This window comes from Sphaeramia orbicularis, chromosome 15 (assembly GCF_902148855.1).
Source record: "Sphaeramia orbicularis chromosome 15, fSphaOr1.1, whole genome shotgun sequence".
In the NCBI taxonomy this organism is placed as follows: Eukaryota; Metazoa; Chordata; class Actinopteri; order Kurtiformes; family Apogonidae; genus Sphaeramia; species Sphaeramia orbicularis.
This window is the reverse complement of record NC_043971.1, coordinates 30,666,596-30,688,613: the sequence shown is the minus strand read 5'-3', so window position 1 is coordinate 30,688,613 and position 22,018 is coordinate 30,666,596. Positions and strand designations below refer to the sequence as shown.

At 38.6% G+C, this 22,018-nt stretch overlaps 2 protein-coding genes across 3 annotated transcripts; both read right to left on the bottom strand.

Moving 5' to 3' along the window:
* Positions 1-39: 39 nt before the first annotated feature.
* Positions 40-15,750, bottom strand: p4ha1b (prolyl 4-hydroxylase, alpha polypeptide I b). 2 transcript variants are annotated; one of them, XM_030156450.1, is made up of 15 exons: positions 15,496-15,750; positions 9,781-9,863; positions 9,491-9,587; positions 9,202-9,353; positions 8,685-8,822; positions 8,310-8,549; positions 6,314-6,540; positions 6,051-6,227; positions 4,882-4,952; positions 3,107-3,206; positions 2,938-2,991; positions 2,790-2,855; positions 1,831-1,899; positions 1,269-1,365; positions 40-1,169 (listed from the first exon to the last, which is right to left on the bottom strand). In XM_030156450.1, exons 1-15 carry the CDS (start codon positions 15,507-15,509, stop codon positions 1,099-1,101), a joined length of 1,656 nt encoding a protein of 551 aa, XP_030012310.1. In that variant the 5' UTR covers positions 15,510-15,750; the 3' UTR covers positions 40-1,098. The 2 variants fall into 2 exon arrangements, with proteins under 2 accessions (XP_030012310.1, XP_030012309.1); XM_030156449.1 differs by lacking the exon at positions 4,882-4,952 and adding an exon at positions 5,746-5,816 and having other exon boundaries at positions 15,496-15,749.
* Positions 15,751-17,001: 1,251 nt separating this feature from the next.
* On the bottom strand, positions 17,002-19,467 carry styxl1 (serine/threonine/tyrosine interacting-like 1). Its single transcript, XM_030156649.1, has 5 exons — positions 19,397-19,467; positions 19,121-19,251; positions 18,848-19,016; positions 17,749-17,885; positions 17,002-17,654 (listed from the first exon to the last, which is right to left on the bottom strand). Exons 1-5 carry the CDS (start codon positions 19,465-19,467, stop codon positions 17,002-17,004), a joined length of 1,161 nt encoding a protein of 386 aa, XP_030012509.1.
* Between the last annotated feature and the right edge of the window lie 2,551 nt (positions 19,468-22,018).

Genomic DNA, 22,018 nt, shown 5'->3' with positions numbered 1-22,018 from the left:
ACACACACACACACACACACACAGCAATACAACAATGCATCACTTTTACTTTGAAAAAGACTTTAATGTAGAAAAAACTCCACTCCAGACTCTCAAAAATGACAAAATACAACAAAACAAGTGAATGGGACATATAAATAAAATCATTCTTCCTTGGAAACCCATATATTCAAACATCTAAAATATATATCCAGTCCATTTTTGTTGCCATCTTTTACTCTTGCATTGTTCCTGTGTTGAACTGCTGTTGATTTGCTTAAAACTAAGAAGCAGACTATCACTGGGTCTAACATGTGAGTGTAAATGTGTCTGTGTCCAGTCAGTGAAGTTACAAAAGCCCGGTGGCTTTGAGGCTGACCAAAGATATGTGTGATATGTGCACATGATAAGTATTGCATGGATGAAGACTTAGCCTTAGCTAAGATGAAATGTTACCAGGTATAAAGTGAGTTTTCCCCACAACATAACCTTGACTGTCAACAACTTTCCCAGCTCTCAAGACCATTTTAGTCCCTGTTTAATGTTGAGTTAGTTTGTAAAGTTGACTAAATGACAGTTTTTAATAAATTTATTGCATGTCAGTTATTTCTTAAAATGTAGGAATGTTTCCATCAGTACACAGTAACTTGCAGGTAATTTCACACAAAATCAGTTTACAGCCTTTGTGAGTTTCTTCTAACAGTGGAGTGAAAGCAGTACACTGAAAAAGAAATTAAACTGCCTCTTGAATATTCAGACTGGTCCCTGCATTCACAGCTGCAGGATAACCTCACCACAGAGTTTAGAGTTTATACAGAGTGCAAAGAAAGACACATGTGAGATGAGCAATGGGGAGTGTTTCTCAAAACCATCCAACAACTCCAACATTATTTGTCACAGAAATGCTAATACTGTCCAGGAGCTCAGCGTTAACCCAAACAATCTCTGAGCTTTGACCCCAACAGTGTAAAACAGAGGAGTGTTTGAAGAAAAGGGAGGAGCGATTTGGACCCCGTGTGGATGGTCTGTGATCTGCAGTGGGGCTCTTTTGGTCCTGGGTGGTTCACAAGGTAGCAACAGAGGGGAAATCGGGGAAAATTAGGGAACTTTCCATATCAATCATTCACTTTCACTCAGGCCACAGGGTCGCCGCCACTCCTGACCTCTTTCATGGATCCATTTGTTTGATACTGAAGTGACAAATAAAAAAATATAACAATTAGAAACCAAAATATGTTGTCTGGCTTTACAATAAGTTTCAGAGAACAAACAGACAGAGAGGAACTCACCCCACTTGTTGCCCACCAGCACCGGGCAGGCTGCATGTCGAGTGCTGTAGTCTCCTTCCCCGCTGGCAAACAGGTTGTACCAAAACACTGCAGTACCCTTCAGTAAACACGAAGAAGGAACTAGTTATTGACTAGCCAAGATAATACGAAATCAACTTCAGTATCCTAAATACACTACCAGAGACACCAGACACCTCTGTCAAATACAAGTGTAATAGGAAAAAAACAGATTTATATTTGATGTAAGCTAAGTGTGCACTTACCATGACTTAAAGCGAATAAAAAATAATGAATTTACAAAGTAATGGTTTAAATGGTTGAAGAGTCAATAAAGATTTATAACTGACACCATACATAGAAGACTAGTTTCCTAAAAAATCTATTTCAGATAGCTGCAGGTTGGTTCAATCAGGATTTAGTCAAGTTGTTTTATTAATTTGATTCAATTTTTCTGAACCACGTGGTCCTCCAGAGGGTTGCAGGGGTGAAATGCAGAATGTCACAAAAGCATCCACTGTTAGATTAATAATAGATACATGTGTGGTTTAGAATGAGCAAATACCTTTTTAGGCCAAACTGCTGCACCAACATCTGGGAATACAGTGGCTCCACCTGCTGCAACATCACTCATCTGAAGTATTGATGAAGGCACAGAGAAAAGAGAGTGTCAGTCCTTGGAATCAAATAGAATCAAAGTCCAAGATATTGCAAAATGTATTCAAAGACTAATATTAGAGGAGTAGATTGCACTTCAACAGTATGTCTTCAGTAGAGTGCTAAAGAGTGCTAAAAATAAAAAGGTACCAGATCTCAAATTTCTGACGTCAAATCACATTGGGCTTTTTTATTTAGCTCAAATCTCACAAAAACTATGGTGACACATTTCAGCCCAGGGCTGTCATCAGAGCATTTTGGGGTCTCTGTCTGCATAGTAATTTTAGTCTCTGATTTGCTTTTAAGTTCATGGAAAATGTCCTTTGCGGCTGTCAGTTCAAAAGCACATCATAGACACAACATTTTGGGTGATAATGTCAGGGTGTCATCATACTCAAAACCAAACCAAAATATTTGCAGTACATTTTGTAATATTGTGAGATGCTCACAGCTGCAACAGATTTTCCGACTGCAGGAACATAAATCACTTACAGGGTGAAAGTGCTGCTGGTGAAGGACTAATCTGTTGCCAAGTTGAAACCTACAGGTATTCTTTCATTTTGAGTAACTACCTGCTTTTTGGCAGCGACATGTTAGCTTTTAAACAGAGCACATGCTGTGTATATGGCTGGCCTTCACAATTAAAAGACAAGAGCACTACCATTCAAAACTGACCAATAGTTACAGGCAATTTTATGAACACTTTCCCTCCTGTTTACGGACATTTTCAGGTTTTTTTCAAGAACACATCTCTTGCCTTGAATCATTAATGCAGTTATGCAAGTTGTCAAAACAATATAAATTCTTAATGACTTAGCCACCACTAGGTGCGACACATTGCTGTGGCTGATTGTATGTTCTACTCACATAGAAGAGCCATGTTGCTATGCGGTTTCCAGTACCCAGCTCCTTGAAAGCATCTGGCTCATCTTTCTGTGAAGAGACTTATCATCAGGTCTGAGAACAAGCTACAACAATACAGCTATGGATTTTAAAATTAACTCTAACGTCCTACCCTTCCAAAGTCAAAGTGAGGCTCGTATTGACCACCAACTCCATAATTTGCAACCTGCAAATTAAGAGGCAAATTTTACACTCGGTCAGATTGAAAATCAATGAAAACACGGATAAGATTTTATTTGTCTGGGTTCAGTTCATTCCTGCAACTGGTTTAGACAGCTTACCTGCAGCTCTTCTGCAGTGTCCATTTCCAGCCCTGTGAGGTCCTCGATTCTCTGGTTGATCATGTCAATCATTGGATCGTCATAGCCTGTGAGCCAAGCACTGGAATAGAGGAGGGAGGCAGGTTGAGAAAGGGGAGGAATATGGTCATGGTCAATGAGAAATTTGTCCACTAGGTGGCACAAAAGATTTCTTCTGAAACAGGCAAATAAGAGACTTACAGAGAAAACTTGCAATGAAACATGCAGCTTTGCATAATAAAAGGCAGAGTGGAAAAGGGAATGGAATGTTAGAGGAAAATAGTAAAATAGAAACTAGCAATTCAGAATCTCCAATCAGCTCAGGGTACAGAGGTTTTCCAGAATATGTGCACCTCTCAAAGTATTTCACTGTGATGCAGTACATTTTTATACAGCTGAAAACTAAATAAAAATATGTTAATGACGTTTACAGCTCATTTTCATCACGGAAAAGTAGAGTGCAATAAAGTCTTTGTTGTTTAGTTTTACAGCCCGAGTCATAAAATTCAAAGGGGCAAATATTTTAGCTACAGCAACAAAATATTTAAATAAAAACACTGTTAAACCACATAAAATATTGTAAAACATTATTATCATTAGGTACCTGTTGTGGCTAGACTGACATCTTTATCTGATGTACGATCAATTTCAGCATTTGCCCCCTAAACATTTGTTTTCGGTGTCTTCTCTGAAGAGATTTACACCACTGCACAGTCAGTGGGACGTTTCCATCCCCCACTTCCACCTAAAAGTATTTGAGATTTTCTGCAGATGTACTTTGAGATAGGAATGTGTTTGTGTAAGAGTGAGACAGAGAGATGAGTCATCATCATTTAGTTTCTGCAGGGGCATGAACTTTAATAAATTATATATAATGAGAAGTAGGAATAAATGTGTCAGCATTTTTTATTGCCAGTTTCAAAGTTAAGCCAGTTCCTAAGTTCATCTGTGCATCTATTTCCGGACTTTGTAGATAATCATGAAACTTGGAGATGTATAATATTTATCAGATACACACCACCTAATAGCCATCAAATACCAAAAAAAACCACCACACCCCTGCTGAAATAATTACAAAAAACAATAAAATCAAATAAATGTGTCTGCTTTTAGAGACAGATTAGTTCATCTGACTAAGTTTTAATTACTGTTGGAGAAAGGTTATTTAAATGACTGATCAAATCAAAGAGAAGCAAATGTCAAACACTAATTGCGTGTTTTCTATTTGTATCAACAGTATTTGTGACTGTGTTGCTTTAATCTCTTTGGCTGATATGGAAGTTGAAGAAGCATAGCAAAACTGCAGCAGCTGTAATGAGCTCATATGCCTCATATGAGAACAGGATTCATATTTCCTGGAAAGCAAAAGGACCTCAAATAACATGTAAGTAATACATATATATATATAGAAACAGGAGAAAATGGTTCGTCTGGACTGAGAAGTTGTCTGAAAATGTCAAAAATGGGTAAACTTAAGCAAGAATATTTTTGCTACACATGAGCAACTACATCGGAGGATTGTTCACTATTATCAGTAATGTCTTAACAATGTACACATAATATATGTTTTCATTTAAGCCAAAATGTAACATCCTCTAATGTTAGTTTTCCATGTGTGCCAAAGTATTGCTCTTTTTCTGTGGTGTCTGCTGGTAGTCGTGCTGAATGAGTGTTTCAGCCAGAGCACAGAGACCAAGGTAAGGAGATGATGAAGAGCTGAAGGCACTGCAGCCATATCAGTAACCTTTACCCCTTACCTCTTGGAGACTCTGTACTGGGCTGTGGTAAGCTTCCCAGTTTGAGGGTCATGCACCGTGGCTCGCCTTAACTACAGTAGTTCCCGCAGCGCAAGGATGCAGAGGTGGAGGAGAAGCAGATAAAAAAAAGGAGAAAAAAAAGGGGTGGTGGAATGTGATAGTCACAAAACAGGTGGAAAGGAAAGGGAAAAGGAAAGAGGGAGAGAAAAGAAAGCATCCAGTCACTAGTTGTCAATGTTACTTCTTAAAAAGGGCCAAGAGAGTGTTCCACGAGGCAACAATGGATACCAGATTTTCATTTGAAAAACTACTAAAATCATTTGTGCTTCTACTGAATTATGTGACTGCCTCTGATACACCTTCTGGCTTGCCAAAAGCAACTATGTTAATATCAACTAGTACAAAAAGTAACACGTTTTCCTCCTCCCTTTTTGCTTGTGTTACCTTTGAGACTCCTGAACAGAAACTAATCCATTAAAGCTGTGCTGCTAAAAACTCTGTGATCCTCAAAAACATTCAACAATTCAGTTTTAGTTTCCAAACAGTAAACGCCAATAAACTGCTATCTTTATCTTATTTTCTATTAAATTTATGCGTCTTTCATGAGAGCATGTTGCTTTATAAGCCAATAAACACGTCTATAAATGCTTTGGTAAATTTTATAAAGTTTAGTCCTCAGCTGGATCCTTGAGCTCAGGAGTCTTCGAGCTACTGGAAGCATGGAGAAACAGGCGGACAGGAATACAGTGGAGAAATGAGATGAGTCAGTGAGAGAAAAAAAGGAGACACTCGTTCTCTCCCACTTCTTTCCTCTCAGCTCTCTGCTGTATCCTCTATTCTTGGCGGTTCCTGTCTTTGCCTTACCTTTTGCTGATCCGGTATGAAGCAGTCTCCAGAACTCCTGTGATGGGGTTGGAGATGGTGGCTCTGCGCAGCTGAGAAGCCAGGAACATGGTTTACCCACACACACAGACACACACACATATGTATTGTGTGCCTGTGTGTTCATCGATCTAACAGTATTATGTTCCCCCAAATTAACAGCCTGGAATGTACACCAGAAACTAATCCGGTTGAAGGATTTTGTAAACTTTGATGTGATGTCAGATTTCTACTTTATTCATGCATCCAAAGGCACCCTGGAAATGTATCTAAAAACAAACACTTACTCTTGGCTTTGCCAGTTGTTTCACTCTTTCAATTTCTTTGTCAGAGATGATGTCAAGGTAGCGAACAATGTAGGGGCGGTCCCACTCATCTTGCTGTTTGACAGGTGCCAGCAAATATTTGGGGTTTCGATTGTTGTCATAGTAACGACAGAACAGTCTGCTCTGCCTGCGGGGGGTCTGATTGAGGAAAAAGAAAGAAAAAAGTTCAACCTCAGGTGTCTTTTGCAGAAATTACATTTCTCTTATCTCAATGTGCTCCTCACCATTTTAATGCCCTCTCCACGACAAAGCATCTCATACTTCTTCCTCTCTGGAATCAGCTGAAAGGCAGTCTGTGCTTTAGACTTCTTCTTCTCCTTTTTTGTTTCAGTTGTTTCTCTTTTGCCTCGCTCCTTCTGCTTTTGAGCTTTTTCTTCCTCAACTTTCCTCTGCTTCTCCAACTGAAACTCAAAGTACTTTAGGTTGCCTTTGGCACGCTGGTGTTCTGGGTCTGAAATGGAAAATGTGGGACCACCAGAAATAACAGATGAGACTGAGAATCTCCCAAACCAAAAAGAGACACATAGAACTACATTCATGAGCATTATTTTGGAGCAAAGTGCTACACAGTGATAAGTTATACCCAAGTATTATTCTTCAGCTCTGACATACATATATTGTGTACTGTCCATTATAGAGACAAGAGCATTAATTTTGCACAAATGTTACTGTTGTACAAAACTGACCCTGGAATGTGTGTGTTTAGACTCTAAGTAACACATCACAATAAATGTATTTTTAAAAATCAAACTCAACAAAACCCTTACTAACTTGTAAGGCTATTATTACTAGTATATTTTGCTTAATCAGTTTCATTCCCACACTCCTATATCCAAGAGGACCTCTTCATGAAGTCTACATGGTGATTATACTTTACTACAAACTATAAATCATTGAGACATTTAAGTGCAATCATATGAAGATATAATCTGTGATGATTTAGCTAAAAGCAGAAAGAACTGTGGTGCACATTACTCCTTTTTCCAATTAGCACAATCCACTTCCAATTAGCTACAGTTAATCAGTTTTGATTATGATTATAATTATGGTTGAACTACTTGCAAAAAACTACCTGAGGCAGCACAGATTTCTTTACACAGCTGTTACTATCCATTGTTTTAATCTTCTACACCTAATTAAGTGGGGCTGTAATACCAAGTAAAGCACATGGCAGTGGTGTCCAGTAAACAGTAAAAAGCAGTGTCTCCTGTAAATATCACCTGCTGTCTTTCCTGAAGGATGCTAACAAAATGAAATGTTCAGCTGACAAAGTCTTAACATTTGACATTTAAAATAACATGTGTGATAGACACAATAAAAAGCTGACCTTAAACAAAGAAGTCCTTGTATGTGTTATTTCAGCTTAACTGCTTAGACTACTGAGTCCACCTGACCCACAGGCTTCTATTACAGAAGGACTTAAAGCAGTGTATGATTTTCATCACATTTTTTTTCAAATTTGTAAAACCTGAGTGATAGCCTAATTATCACTAATCCACTAGTCTTTCCATGCTTACACACCTGAATCCCTTCCCTTGTGGTGAACAGCTTCAAAGATGACACCATCATAAACACAGTCAGCTTGGTTACATAACAAACCGAAATGTCACTCGGGCCTTTTCGGAAATTTTGTCGTGAAGTGCATTGTAGGAATGGGAATTCCATACAGCAGCAATTTTGCTGTCTCTTTGTGAGTGCTGAACCCAAATGTTGCCTTTACCTCCATCCAACGACTAATACTCATTCTTTAAAACAACCCTGGTGGACTGTATAATTTTACGTTGTAGCTATCTGGCTCGTTGCTGAATCTGTGAGAAACTGCTTTCGCTTTGTCGCCATTTCCACAATGCACTTTGCGACAAAAATTTCCGAAAAAGCCGGAGCTTCTCTTTTTTTGCTTCGTTTTCTAAACGACCAAAACAGAAACAAAGTGAATCTTGTTGAAATAGATTAAACATGTTTACAGCCACACAGTGGTTATAGTGGGTGAATGTAAATGTGGAACGCTGCAAATGCCACCTATCAGCATTCTTTAGCCAGCAGCCCCACCCCCAAGAATTCTGAGGACTCTGAAAACTCATATCCCACTACCAGGAACTTTTTCCAAGGAAAGTTTTGTATCCAGGTAATTTTGGTGGAAACACATGAAGGTTTTTCAAAGTTCCTGGTTTAGTAAAAGTTCCTGTGGTGGCAAAGGGGCCATAGTGTGGAAGTACTCACCCAGTGAAAGAAGTTTTCTGGTGTACTCCAGGGCTCGCTCTATCTCCCCCTGCTGGTAGATGGCATAACTGAGGTAGTCCAGTACCAACACCTTGTCCAAAGGGGACTCCTCTCCTTCATCGAGCTGCTTCAGGGCCTGGGCCATCCACAGCTCTGTGTGGTAGTAGTCTACATCAGAGTAGGCAATCTTCCCCAACTCAAAGCAGTCCTCTACTGTCATGTGACTCTTATGTGTCACTCCTGAAATGTAGAGCATATGTAACATTAGAAAATATGTGTCTGTTAAAACTGTTAATGTTTCCTCAAAAAGTCTAGAGGATTACACCTTTACAGCCAGAAGAGAAGATATGGTACGGACTGATTTCAACTACTTACCAGGTAAGTCTCCTGTGGAGATGGTGTTGGCGTCCAGTCTGTAAGTGTCTTGTAGCCGAAGAAGGGCTTTGGCAGCCCCAGTCTGGTCCTCTTCTGTAGGGAAGTGCTGTCGCTGGATGGTCAGGTTGGAAATAAAACCTGACAGAGGACAGGAGAACACAGACACACTGAAATATAGTAGATGAAAATAATGAAATTACAACATAATATTACAGCATAAACAATGACCCAACACTGATATAAAACATATAACACATGTAACCTTTTGAAACAATCACAATCAGTAGATAATGTGTGTTTTTTAAGATCTTGTCAGTGATCATAATATGAGAATTTAGGCAAAGACAAATTTAGAAAATCACAGCATTACATTAATTCAAAAGATTATGTGATTTATTTATTTATTTTTTTACATTTTTGCCATGTTATACATCAACCCTGGTCAATAAAATACACCCAACATGCTGAGCTGGATATTTTAGGTTAGGTATTTGATTCTGGACTGCTTTGTGTTTACCATCAGTGGTGTCACTGAGCACAAGGCTCTCCAGGTCGCCCCACTCTGTATTTAGCCTTTTCATCAGCTTAAAGGCATTCACAGGGTGTCCCAGGAAGCCTTCAGGGTCCTGTGTAGCTGTGGCTGTCAGTGAATCCATCTTATCAGCCCACCTAACACAAGCCAAGAAATACACAATTATGTGCATTTTTTATGAGTTAATGCATGACTAGGCAGTAAATATGTAACAGGTGTAGCTTTAAGAGTTCATTTTTATTGAACTCCATGACTTTTACGTTCACACACACACCTTTTGACCCGCTCTAGCTTGTTCTCTTCTGCTCTGATATAGTCCTTTAGAGAGGTAACAAGGTCCTTTTCTGTGTATAACAAATCTGTCATCTGGCCTGTTGGATGCAAAGCAGAAAAACAGAAAAAAACAATACACTGTTAATACTGGAGAAATGAATCACACACACGAAACAAAGCAGAGCTAGAATGCAAGATATGATAATATTAGCCCCCTTACAACTATCATTTGAGTAAAAGTGACAGTTTACAACTCAATACAGAATTCCTTGATGACAATGTTTGATTTACCTATGGAGGTGAAGAAGTCATTGTGAGCTGAGAGTGACTGCACACAGCTCAGCAACAGGAGACACCAGCATGGTAGCTCCATCCTGAAACAGAGGCATATTTACTTAGTATAACATATAATACAATAGATTATAAGTGCATTATAAATAGTCTCATTAAGCTGTTTATGATCCACACAATGACTTCATATCATTCTACCATGTGTGGGTTCTGCATGTGTCTTTCCAGTTTTCTGGAATCACCTCACAGATCCCCATGACTGGTGCCAAAATGCTGTGTGACAGCTGACTATTCTGTCAAACTCACAGTGAAACCGCATCTTATAACATGCGGTCATCTACAACCTTGGTAAAAAGAGGGACCGATTCCACCCAGACCTGAACTGCTTGGAAAACTTCTGGATTCTGGAATGTAATGAAGACACTAAATAGGAACAAGTGATCGAACAGAGCAGAGCTGGTTGCATGTTTTTTTTTTTTGGCAAGGAGCATAAAGCAGCAATGAGAAAGATTTGTGAAGGCCAAGGTGCTTTAAGGCAGGGGTGTCCAAACTTTTTTTAAAGAGGGCCAGATCTGATAATGTGGAGATTGCCAGGGGCCAGTGGTCCCTTCGGATGTTTTTTAAACAGTAAAAATTACATATAAAAGCACTGTTCTACAACAATTTTATTTTCATTGTCACAATATCATTTTTTTTAAAATGGCAATGTAACCAAATCTAAGCCACTCAGGTGTGAACAAGTTAAAAAAAAAAAAAAAAGACATTTCTGCCTTCCTTTCACACTGGAGTCAGATAACATAGAACAAACTGTGTGGAGTATCTTAAAAGTCCAAGAAGTTGATAAAAATCTGAACCCCACATTCATTTTAAACATGACTTATATGAGTAATCATTACTCATATATTACTCAGTAATGCAAAGTCTGTTAACATTTAAGATGAAAACCTATGACTCTTACTCTTGTCTTTCACAAAATCATTCAGAAAGTAATATTTTGTGTCACATCTACAAGTACATAACACCAGCAGTTATAGGCAACTAACCTGGCAACTTGGTAGCTTGCCTTGGTGGTGAATTCATTTAACTCCCAGGTTCACATGAAGAGTCACTGTTGTGAGTTTAAAGCAGCTTCAATTTGCTTCACTTTTTCGGAACGCTCACTCCCTGCTAGCTTGTCGTATGCGTTAGCATGTTTTGTCTGCTAGTGTCTCTTTACATTGAATTCCTTAAACAAGGCAACAGTCTCTTGACAAATTAGGCAAACACAATCGCCTCGATTTTCAGGGAAAAAAAATTGTAATTCTAATCTCTCTTGGAAGTGGCAGCCCTCACTGCCAACTTTCATTTTTTTATTTACAGGCGCCATGGTTACAAATTATCGAAAAGGGTTCACGGTAAGGTCACAGAGCCAGATAGAGTTAGAGTGGTGCTGCCACCATGAGGTGAAAGGAGAAACTGCATTTTGAACCTTTTACGATTCATGGACTCGGTTTAACAGTCCAAGCGGGCCATAAATAATACATTATAAAACCGAAGCTGTGGGCCGTATAAAATCTGACCGCGGGCCGTAATTGGCCCCCGGGCCGGACTTTGGACATGCCTGCTTTAAGGTGTGACTGAATATCAGGGTTACTTCACCAAATATTTCCCAACTTTTCCCAAGTTAAAAATATCAAAACTGCATTCCATTATTAGCAGTCTGACTGTATTATCCATACCTGTAAATAGTAAAACCAGTAGAACCTTAATTCTTTCCAGAGCAGATCAGGAAGATGTTTTAGTCATTCACTGCCCAGATTCACTCCTACTGAGCCACACAACACATTCCAGTGTAAAAACTGGTCCTATCATTGCACTGTGTGATGTTTCCTTCCTCTACTCTCACCAGACCTATTCAGCATACTGAATGAACCTAAATGAACCTGGTTGTTTATTCCATTTAAGTCTGGATACTCAACAGACCTGACTGTAGACAGTTTAACAATTTACCTATACTTAGCACTACCAGAAAACTCTGAAAATGCAACACTATTTCTAGAAAATTATGCCGCTGTTATGCATTTCAAAACACATCTAACCAAACTTGTCTGTGTAGTTAAATATTCCTAAACCTAATTAAAAATCAGACATTTGGATGATGCTTCAGAAACGCACACGTAAAAATGAACAGCCTAACTTGGAGGATCTCCTTGATCCTTTTAGAACAGCAGTCTCCCACCCACCACATGAAGCCAAATATAAGCCTGTGGTTTCAGTCACTGTGTCCGCAGAGCCTGCACAACGTGACTACTGCAGGACTTCTATTCAGTAAGGAGTGGCACTGGGATTTCTTTACCCATACACAAATAATTAGAAGAGAGTTGATGGAAACAGTAGGCAACATTTACAAATCCCTTTCATGAACATTAGAATGTGAATCCATACCAAAAACTAATCAGCTGTTGCACGATGCCCCGAGCTGAGATATTAAACAAACAAAGAACATACACAGTGCTGAGACACCAGAACTGAAAATACACCTTCCCTCTACAACTGTTTCATCTCAGTCCAAATCAAAGACTAAATGTAAGTAAAGATGAAATGATGTCATTTCATGCCATTAAGGAAAAGTGAAGCCACTTCTCTAAACGTCTGTGAGACATGGAGTACAGCAGTACAGTCATGTCCCAGTATCACCTGACAGAATATGATCAGCTACAAGTATTCACAGCTGTCAATCACATATTGACCCTCCCTGCCTGTCTGAAAACACCTGCAATTGGACAAAAACCTGTGTGTCGGAGTAGATTTTCTACAACCTGAAAACACAGAAAAATAATAGATACAGAAGTCTTGAACCCATTCAAACTACTTAAATTACAAAATACTGAAAGGTAATTATGGAATTTGTACCCACTGATGCTTAAAAGCGATCAAGTACTGAAACTTTACAGGTTCAAAGTATCTTTAGCGGCCTCCAGCGGTGAAGTTGCAGATTACAAGGAACTGAATATCCCTCTCACCCTACACACTAGGGGCTGCAAAAAATTCTAAGGGAACTTAATGGAGCCAGAGTTTGGTTTTAGTTGAGAAGATAGAGGTGGTGATGGTAATTCAACTTAAAACTGAACACCAGCTACCATTACACATAAAAACAGAAATAATAGAAGTGCAGGAAGACTGTTCTGAGCTAATGTAGAAAAATGGCAGTGCAACATGGTTGAATCAATGGAAGGTGACCCCCTCTCTCTGGAGATAGCTATAAATTTTTGCATGATTACACAGTCAAGAAAACATAATTATAACCCTCCTAAATCTTGCAATGCAGTTTTAATCCTTTGTGCTCCACTTTCAAAAAGAAAGTTTATCGAAGAAGCATCAGATCAGAGTTTCATCAAATCAGTTTGTTACAGACATGGCGAGTCTGGGATAATTTTAGTTTATACATAAAAGAAGCTGCTGTAAACATAGGCTAATCTCTTTTACACAGGATCTTAAAAACATTTTTAAATGAAAAAGAAGTGTTACAAAAGAAGGACAAAAGGCAAATCTGATGAAGTACTCAGACGAGTCCTCATACTGCTCCACTGCTTTGGAATTTGTGATTTAATTAAAGTACAAAGGAGACGGGCAACTGCGGACATTTTTACACAACAATGATGTAATGTTCATAGAAACAGTCAAGCAAACACTTAACCCCAGCTGAGTTTTTTATAACCCCACGCACGCCAAGTGTGATATCCAAACATTCACATGTGCCAGGTATAATTAATAATAACAATACCCCTGGAGGCACATTCTATAAGCACACACGGGATGACATGCAAACACAAGAGACTGTGTTTGCTTGGTTTACAAATACTCATGTGGCAAAGGACACATCATATGTGACATTTGCATTCAGCAGCTCCCTAATGCATTTTCCTGAAGGTAATCAACAGGCTCAAACAGGTTCTGACTTTGCCACAAGGACAAGCTTTCAGCATTCAAGAAAAAAGTTCAAGTTAGTTCACTAGCAGGAAAGAAGAGAAAAATTAAAAATGGAGTATCACTTGCAAACTATTCTATTTAACATCAAATTATTCATTAGTTATATTTATCAAACTCATGCATTTGTACGAAACTGCAAGGTAAGATGCAAGTTATCATTATCTTTGTTACAATTTTCTTAATTTGTAGTTTCACTAAGCTCAGAATGCTATAAATATGAATCTATCTGTAGATAATTGTCAGAAAAACTCAGTAGAATGCAATTACGGTAATAACAGAATGACAGATACTGCAAGTATCCTATAATAATGTTGTCGAAGTATAACATCACAATTAAAGCTGTATATTTAAGTTACTTAATCGATGAATACCACAAGTGAGAGTGAAAGCAGTGTAGTACATGTGAAGAACACATTCCTGTGACCCCATAAACTATTTATTTCTTAAAGTACTGGACAAAGTATTTTGTTGACAACAAATGTGTCTGGGCATATCACAGAAAACATATTTTACAGTTAACCCAAGGCAGTTTTTAAGAAAAATACTGATCTTAAAAGAGAATCTAAGATAACCTTCAGTTTATTACAAAAAGTAAAAACCACCATATGTGGAGACCTGTGGTTTTCATAGGACAGAGAGATGACAAATTTCATCTGAAAGTAACAAGTACAGTAGTCAGACAAATGGAGGAAAAAGTATAGCATTTGAAATAAAGTACTTCAGATTAAGCACAGTACTGGAATAAAGGTGGCTCTATCTCAAAGCTTTACTAAATGCCAGCCTTATAATTATTGTACTGTAACTTAAACAAGATGTCAGGTTGCTACTAAGAATATGCAAAATATTTCAGTTCCTATTTCACTAAAAAAACTGTCTTGATCTGAGCTACGGGATCTCCAAGTTTAACTGGAAATGAGAGGATTCAGATAACACAGGATGTGGATGGAAGAGGACTGCCACGTCTTAACCCCTCCCCGCCGGGTAAACTCATGTGAGGACTGCACAGTGCTCAATGGAGTCTGACTTTACCTGCACCAACCCGTCTGTAACAGCCTGCAAACTGAGTGACAGCAGGAATGATCTTTTTTGTAATTTTCCAGAAGTCAGTTTGTGTGAAATCATGCAAACAGAGAAATTAGCTAGCAAAAAGTAGCTAGCTCAACTGCGTTTTCAAATAATCTCATATTATAAAGCCGTGTTATTTAAGTAACAAGTTGTTTATCTTAGTAACTGTAACTTTCCCAGTACATGCTAGGCTCCTGTGCATGACTGTTAATGCACAATTTGTTTGGCTCCGGTGAATTAAATGCATATAAAGTGATAATATATATAGTGTAGCTGGGTAGTAGGCTGGTAGCATCCCACGCTACATTGCACTGGAATGCCGTAACATAACTTAGCATTAGCCGCGCATAGAAAAATAAACATTTTTTGCTTAATTTCCACATTTGTCAACTGGAATTACTTTTTCCGTGTCGTTATAAGATAAGCAGCATTTTTTTCTCTGTTGTCCTGTAACTTTATGCTAGCTAACTTTTAACTCAGCTAGCAATAGCTTGCTAACTTAACAGTTTCGTTTACATTAAAGGTACAATGTTAATATTACAGCTAACTGTCAGAGCTAATATATGTGGAAATGCTTCCCAAAGCTTAAAAAGTATCATTACAACCACATGGAAACTCTGCAAAAAATTTTTAAAGTCTTCTATACATTGCCGCTTATCTAATCCAGAAGTTAATATTTACCTAAAAGAGAGCATCTGGGTGCAGATAAGTATCCTCCAGCGGTTGCTCCTCGGCTCCTTTGTGGACTCCTGTCAGCTAACGGTGTTCAGATACAGATGAGGCTGGAGCTTCGTCCTATCTGTGATGTTTAAGGGTACTGTTGGCCATCTGATGCTCAGGGCTGGATTTGTTAAAGTCTGGGTCTGAATGCTACGTGCAGATTCTCACATACAAATCTGGTGCTCCTAGATTTAGGGGCAGTCGTTTGTCAGATCCAGGGGAGGTGTCTACTAGTTCTGACCCGGACTGCAACACATACTGAGGCTGGGAGAAGATCTGTGGGGTTTAATGTAGAAAATGTACGTTTAACTCTGCCACGTGTTAAAGATGGAACAGGTATTACAATGTTTTGGCTCAAGTTGGAACTTTGAGAAAGTTATGTAACTGTGTTTTTCATTGACATCAACAGTGATGAATGGATATAACAGGCTAATTTCTATTGATACTTATTCTTGTTATGTATAATTTTAAGCTTTTTAATTTGGGCAAACAAAGGCAACGTCACCGGTTTCAAATACAGACTTCCCATTTCTCCCACATTCCGGAATATTCCTTCTGGAGGGAGGGAGGGAATTCTGGCTGCATGCTGAATTCAATAGGGTGGAGCTAAGTGTGTGTGTGTGTGTGTGTGTGTGCGTGTGTGTGTGTGTATCAGCAGCAACAAATCTCAGCCATCAGGTCATCACAGTTTCTTTGCAGACTTGAGCACATGGCTGAAACTGGTATACAAGCATGATTGAAGGGTGTCAAACATATGGTCCGTGGGCCAAAACCTTCCCACAGAAGGTTCCAATCAGGCCAGGATGAATTTGTGAAAAATTACACTGAAGATATTATCAATTAAGGGTGTCGAACTCATTTTAATCCCAAATGATAATCTCCAAAATTAGAACAATATTATGCCTGTTACTAAATGTTTTATGCAGTTGTAGATCCACTGTGATCTCTAATTATTGGCACGTAATTTAATTTTACTTTTTTGCACTAAAACAAAGAGCAAGTTAACTTGGAGTTCTTATTATATATAGGCTATTATTCTATTGATTTGCTGTTATTTTATAACTTGCTTGAGATCAAATTGGGCTGTATGTGGCCCCTGAACTAAAATGAGTTTGACACCCCTGTCTTAATAAATCAAAAATAAGGTAAAGAAACCATTTTCATGTAAACCTTGATAAATACACTTTATTTTGTACATTTTCTATGATCTATTTATCAAGCAAGATGCCTTGTCAGGGTTTATGTGCCTGTGCAGAAGTCACACTTTAATTACAACTGTATGTGTGTGTCTTAATGTGTTATTGAGGCATTGCAACACACACAATCACTGGGGCGTAAGAATACTCTCAACACATGGAGAAAATACTGCTTTCCAGTCTCAAAAAGCCCTCCTTGCAGAACAGCATTCTGTTGATTCAGTCCTGTTGTATTTTACAAAAAAAAGCTTCTGTCCATCTTTTTTTGCATTCATCGGCGGATGTCATCCAGGGAGGTGAGTCTGCTTCCAAACAGCTGCTCCTCATAGGTCAGTAGCTGACGCAGGAAGTTCACATTAGGTGCTGTGCATGCCCTCCTCTCCTTCAGCCATCGCAGGGCATGAAGCAGCGACCAGTGCCGATGCTCCATAAGGAAAGCCAGTGTTAGCGCTGAGCTGCGGCTTCTGCCCATACTGCAGTGGACCAGAACACGGCCAGCTGGCTCAGTTTTCAGCACCGTGTTGATGAACCTGGACGCCAGTGGCAGTGCCTCCACCAGGTCCTGCTGGGCATCATCACTCAGACGCAGCCTCAGATAACTCAGTATATTGGGGAAAGCATCAGGGCAGTTGGTAGTGGCATTGACTACATGGGTTATATGTAGATTCTTAATGATGCGATAATCTGCAGCCTGGGCAGCAGAGCCCTGGTAGAGAGCTTCCTCCAGGATCTCTGAGGGGTATATAGTGAGGGTGTGGCGTTCAGGTTCCAACAGGACCATACGTTGAGTACAAAGAAAAGGGTAAAGGGCATAAAAGGCTGAGAAACCCCCCAGCAGGATTACAGGGTCCATTCCCAAGGCACTGAGCTGAAAAAAGCAGCGCTGAAGATCAGGGGAGTCATCCCTGGCCTTCTTACTGCCCACTGAAAAACACACACATACAGACATTAACCTAACACTTGACGTATCTCAGTAGTGTTGCATATATAATACGTCATTTGTGTATACATTGCTTACCTGGGCTGCAGCCTTCCTCTGCATACAGCAGTATTATGGAGTACTTCTGCAGCTCTATACAGCTGATAAGACAGCCCAGTTCAGGGTGGATCACTGTCACACTGGCTCTTGCTGTTACCACGTGGCTGTCGTTGTACCTAACACATACATTCACTCAAGATTTTCACACATAAATTGTATAAAGGGCCATATCCTCATATATCAGAGCTTCACTGTCCAAAATTGATTAAAATTCCATAAGTGAGTACTGACTCAATCCCACAATTCTGACATTAGTGAATACCCATGAGAGCATTAAATATGTATTGATCCACAGCGGGAAATGTACTCTTTATGAAAAATACAGTGGCTGTGTTAGGAGGTTATTTAACCCATAAAGACCCAAACATTTATCACCGGCCAAAACCATCTACTGATCTAAACTCTTTAATACCTGTTGATCCACTAATTTTATAAATACATGTAAATAATTGGTGTAAAACACAGTGACGTGTTTTCATCGTCATCAGATATGACCCTTTTGGATGTTCAGAGACTCCATAGTGAATGTGGAAACACCATCATCTTCAGCAACGTTGATTCACCAGTAAAACCCATGGAGGTTGATCGATGACAGTGGATGGAGACACTTGGTTTTTGTTCAGTTAATTATATATTTGACTGAAAAAGTCCCTTTTTCTGCAGTTTTCTCTGTTTTGATATAATAACCCTCAACATTAATCTGAGCTTTTATAAACTTCTACATGATCAGTGAATTAAATACGGGAAAATCCATGAGTCATACTGATAAAATGCTTAATACAATGGATAATATGATAATAAATGGTGATAAATCACTTAAGAAAGGTTAGATATAGAGAAAATTTCTTTTGGGAACTGACACTAAAGTAGCACTGGGTCTTTATGGGTTAAGGAAAATATGTTTAGACTTACTATGTGATTTACATAATTTATATAATGTTGGTTCACCTTAACAAAAATTCATTCTGAGAGCCTCTACACAGCATTCCTGAAGTCTCTTGTAATGGATTATTTTTGCTTGGTTTTGGATTATTAGGTGCACAATTGAGAAACACCCATGTACTTAAGTAGCACCCACCTTTCTGCACTGCGACAGTCTAATATGAGGATATAATAGGGATCATACAGGGCGGGCTGGCCTTCCTCTGCATTCAGAAGGTTGTACGCCTGCTGTGGGGTGATATAGCCTTTTTCCACATAAACTGCCTCCGGAAGAGAAGGAACACGCACTTCTTCTGGCTCATATACTGTTTGCAGGTAAAGAAAGGTACAAAGAGCTCAATGTATGTAGTGTCCTAGGCATGCATCTGTATGTGTAAAGGGCAGAAGGTGCAAAAATAACACACTTTACCTTTGGTCTGGTTAGGTATGATGGAGGAATGGTCACTATCTGGGCTATTGGCCTCTCTGTCAGAGATACTGTTCACTATCTGGAATGTATTGACAGGTTCTCTGGAGGCCACTCTACAACTGTTATTTACTCTGACACATACACAGAGACAGACAAATGCAATGTCAACACTGTAACACAGCAGCAATAAAGATCAAAACACAACACATTCATCTTCTGACACATCTGTGCACTATGGTGGCACTTAAAAAAAAATGAGGAAAAACAGTCTTTTACCTGGACAGTACTACGCCCATCTCGTTGAAGTCATCTGGCAGATGCATCAGCTGTTTCCACCAGCCCGTCATTAGAGGAACATGCTGTTCAAAGGAAACACAACTATAAAAATGGTCTAAACTATTAACCTGAAAGCCTCACAGAAAATGTTTTGAAAGAGTTGAAAATCCACCAGGCAGAATTTGTTGAGCTGTGTTTTCTACTTGGCAGTGTCTCAGCCCTGCCCTAATTTTAGCTGGTGGTCTTGGAAACCCAGTAACGGTGAAGTGCTCTAGAGGACCACATGGTAGCTGGCTGTGACAGGTGATGAAGAAGAGACCTGGACAGGAGTCACTCTGCACACAAATAAACTCCCACATGTTGAAGGTAATGCTAGAATTTTGTGAGGAAAGGGATTCATCAAATTCATCTTGAAATAAATATGAGTGGAAGTATAATAAAAGAATAAAGGGGAGAAACATGAGGCTGTGAGAAGTTTATTTGACTATTTAAGTTGTCATTAATGTCTGTCTTTAGAGTTAAATACAGCTATGTATGAAGTAAACACAATCCCCTAAAATCACAAATATATTCGCCTTAGGTTGCTTTTGTTATTTTAGCTAAAATTTATGCAAATTAATAGAATAATATCTCATTTAAATCATAACAAGCTGGCCATACATCAGAATAACTTAATACTGTCTCAGAAACATAATCTTTAATAACATTTAGATTCTTTATTGTCAGTATACATGCACCACACGCTGAAATTTAACTTCTGCTTTTAGCCCATCACTAGAAGACACTACACACTGCAGAGTATGAGCAGCAGGCTTGCCATATTAGGTGCCCAGGGAGCAAATGGGGGTTTAGTGCCATATTTCAAGGCTATATCAGCCAACAACTTTTCCTGCCAGTCCATGGAATCAAACCGGCAACCCATCGGTCACAAACCAGGTCACAAGCCAACTCTCCAACCCTCTAGGTCAGGGATGTCAAACTCATTTTGGTTCAGGGGCCACACAAAGACTAATATGATATAAAGTGGGCCGGACCAGTGAAATAATATAAACAATAGTATAAGAACTTAGTCAGCTCTAAATGTCAACTCTAAAGTTTTCTCCACGTTTTTGAGTGAAAAGAGTCAAATTCCATAATGAAAATGTTTACATCTATGAACCGTAACATGAACAAATATGAACAACCTGAAAATCATTTTTAAAAATATATGCAATTTTAACAATGTTGCACCTAGTTTATCATTTATACATCACAACTTACAGATCACAGTGGATCTCCAAATACACAAAAGATTTAATAACAGGCAGAATATTGGTAAAATTAGACATACTACTCTTAACACCTTCCAGGATGTTAATATTTGTTCAGGTGATTCACATTTTTTCTAAAAGGCTAGTCTGCAAATGTAAACATTTTTGTGTAATTTTACTTTTTTAAAACTAAAACAAAGACAAAAACTTGCAGTTTTCATTATTTATAGGTTGTTATGATAATATTTTACTGGTCTGACACACTTTAGATTAAATTGACCTAAAATGATTTTAACATCCTTGATCATTAATATCTTCTGTGTAATTTTTGCATTTCACAAATTCATCCCACGGGCCGGATTGGACACTTTGGCAGGCTGGTTTTGGTCGCATGTTTGACACCTGTGCTCTAGGCCTTGGCTTCCCAGAGAACAAGCAATCACCTCCAGCTTTGCCTCGTGTTCAAATGACCATAGAATAAACAGTGGATCCTGTTAAAATGATGAATTTCCTTTGTCCTCATCATCTTCCTCTCTGGACTCTTTATGATGCTCTGTGGTCAGTACTTGGTACTAATCATAGCCCCCACCCATATTATCCCAACCCCCCTTATCTTGACCCCACCCTGTCAGTAAACAGTGATTTATGTTCACCTGAAACAAACCTAATTCTACCCTTGTACCTTCTACATTGCCACTCACCTGATAATGTCTTTTTCATGTTAGATAATGCTGCTTACGGTAGCTCCTACTGTTGTACAGTTTCCTTTGGCACAAATATGAGATTACTTTGTTGTGTTTTATTTTTACAGGAAATCTACTGCCGTTTCATTGTCACTTGTACTACTAACACAGCAACTGGTATAAACTGAGGGTTTCTACACTTTTTCAGCAAAAGAGAAATTTAATGTCTCTTCTGAGTCCAAATGTACAAAAATTCAATACAAAGTGCCATTAATTGTATATTTTTCACTTACTGTTTCACGGTCAAAACACTTCACACATCATCATAGACGAACAGATCTGTGAAGCAAAAAAGACCCCTCTAGTATTACTTGAGTTAGAGAAAAGTACGATCAGATAAAAAAATTAATTCAGATCCTTTACCTAAATAACACTTTGAAATAATACAGTACTAATAATAATACTTCATTACTGTCAATTATTACCTTGTTTGGTAACATAATCTGCATCAAATCATATATGTATGTTTATTTATTTAAAAGGTATGTAAAATATAACTATAATGGTGAAATAAATGCAGTGAATTAAATGTCTCCATCTAAAATATAATGGAATGTAGTTTTTATAAAGCGGAAAACAATAAATATGTCAAATTTGTACTTGAGTAAAGTCTTGAGTACAACAGTCTA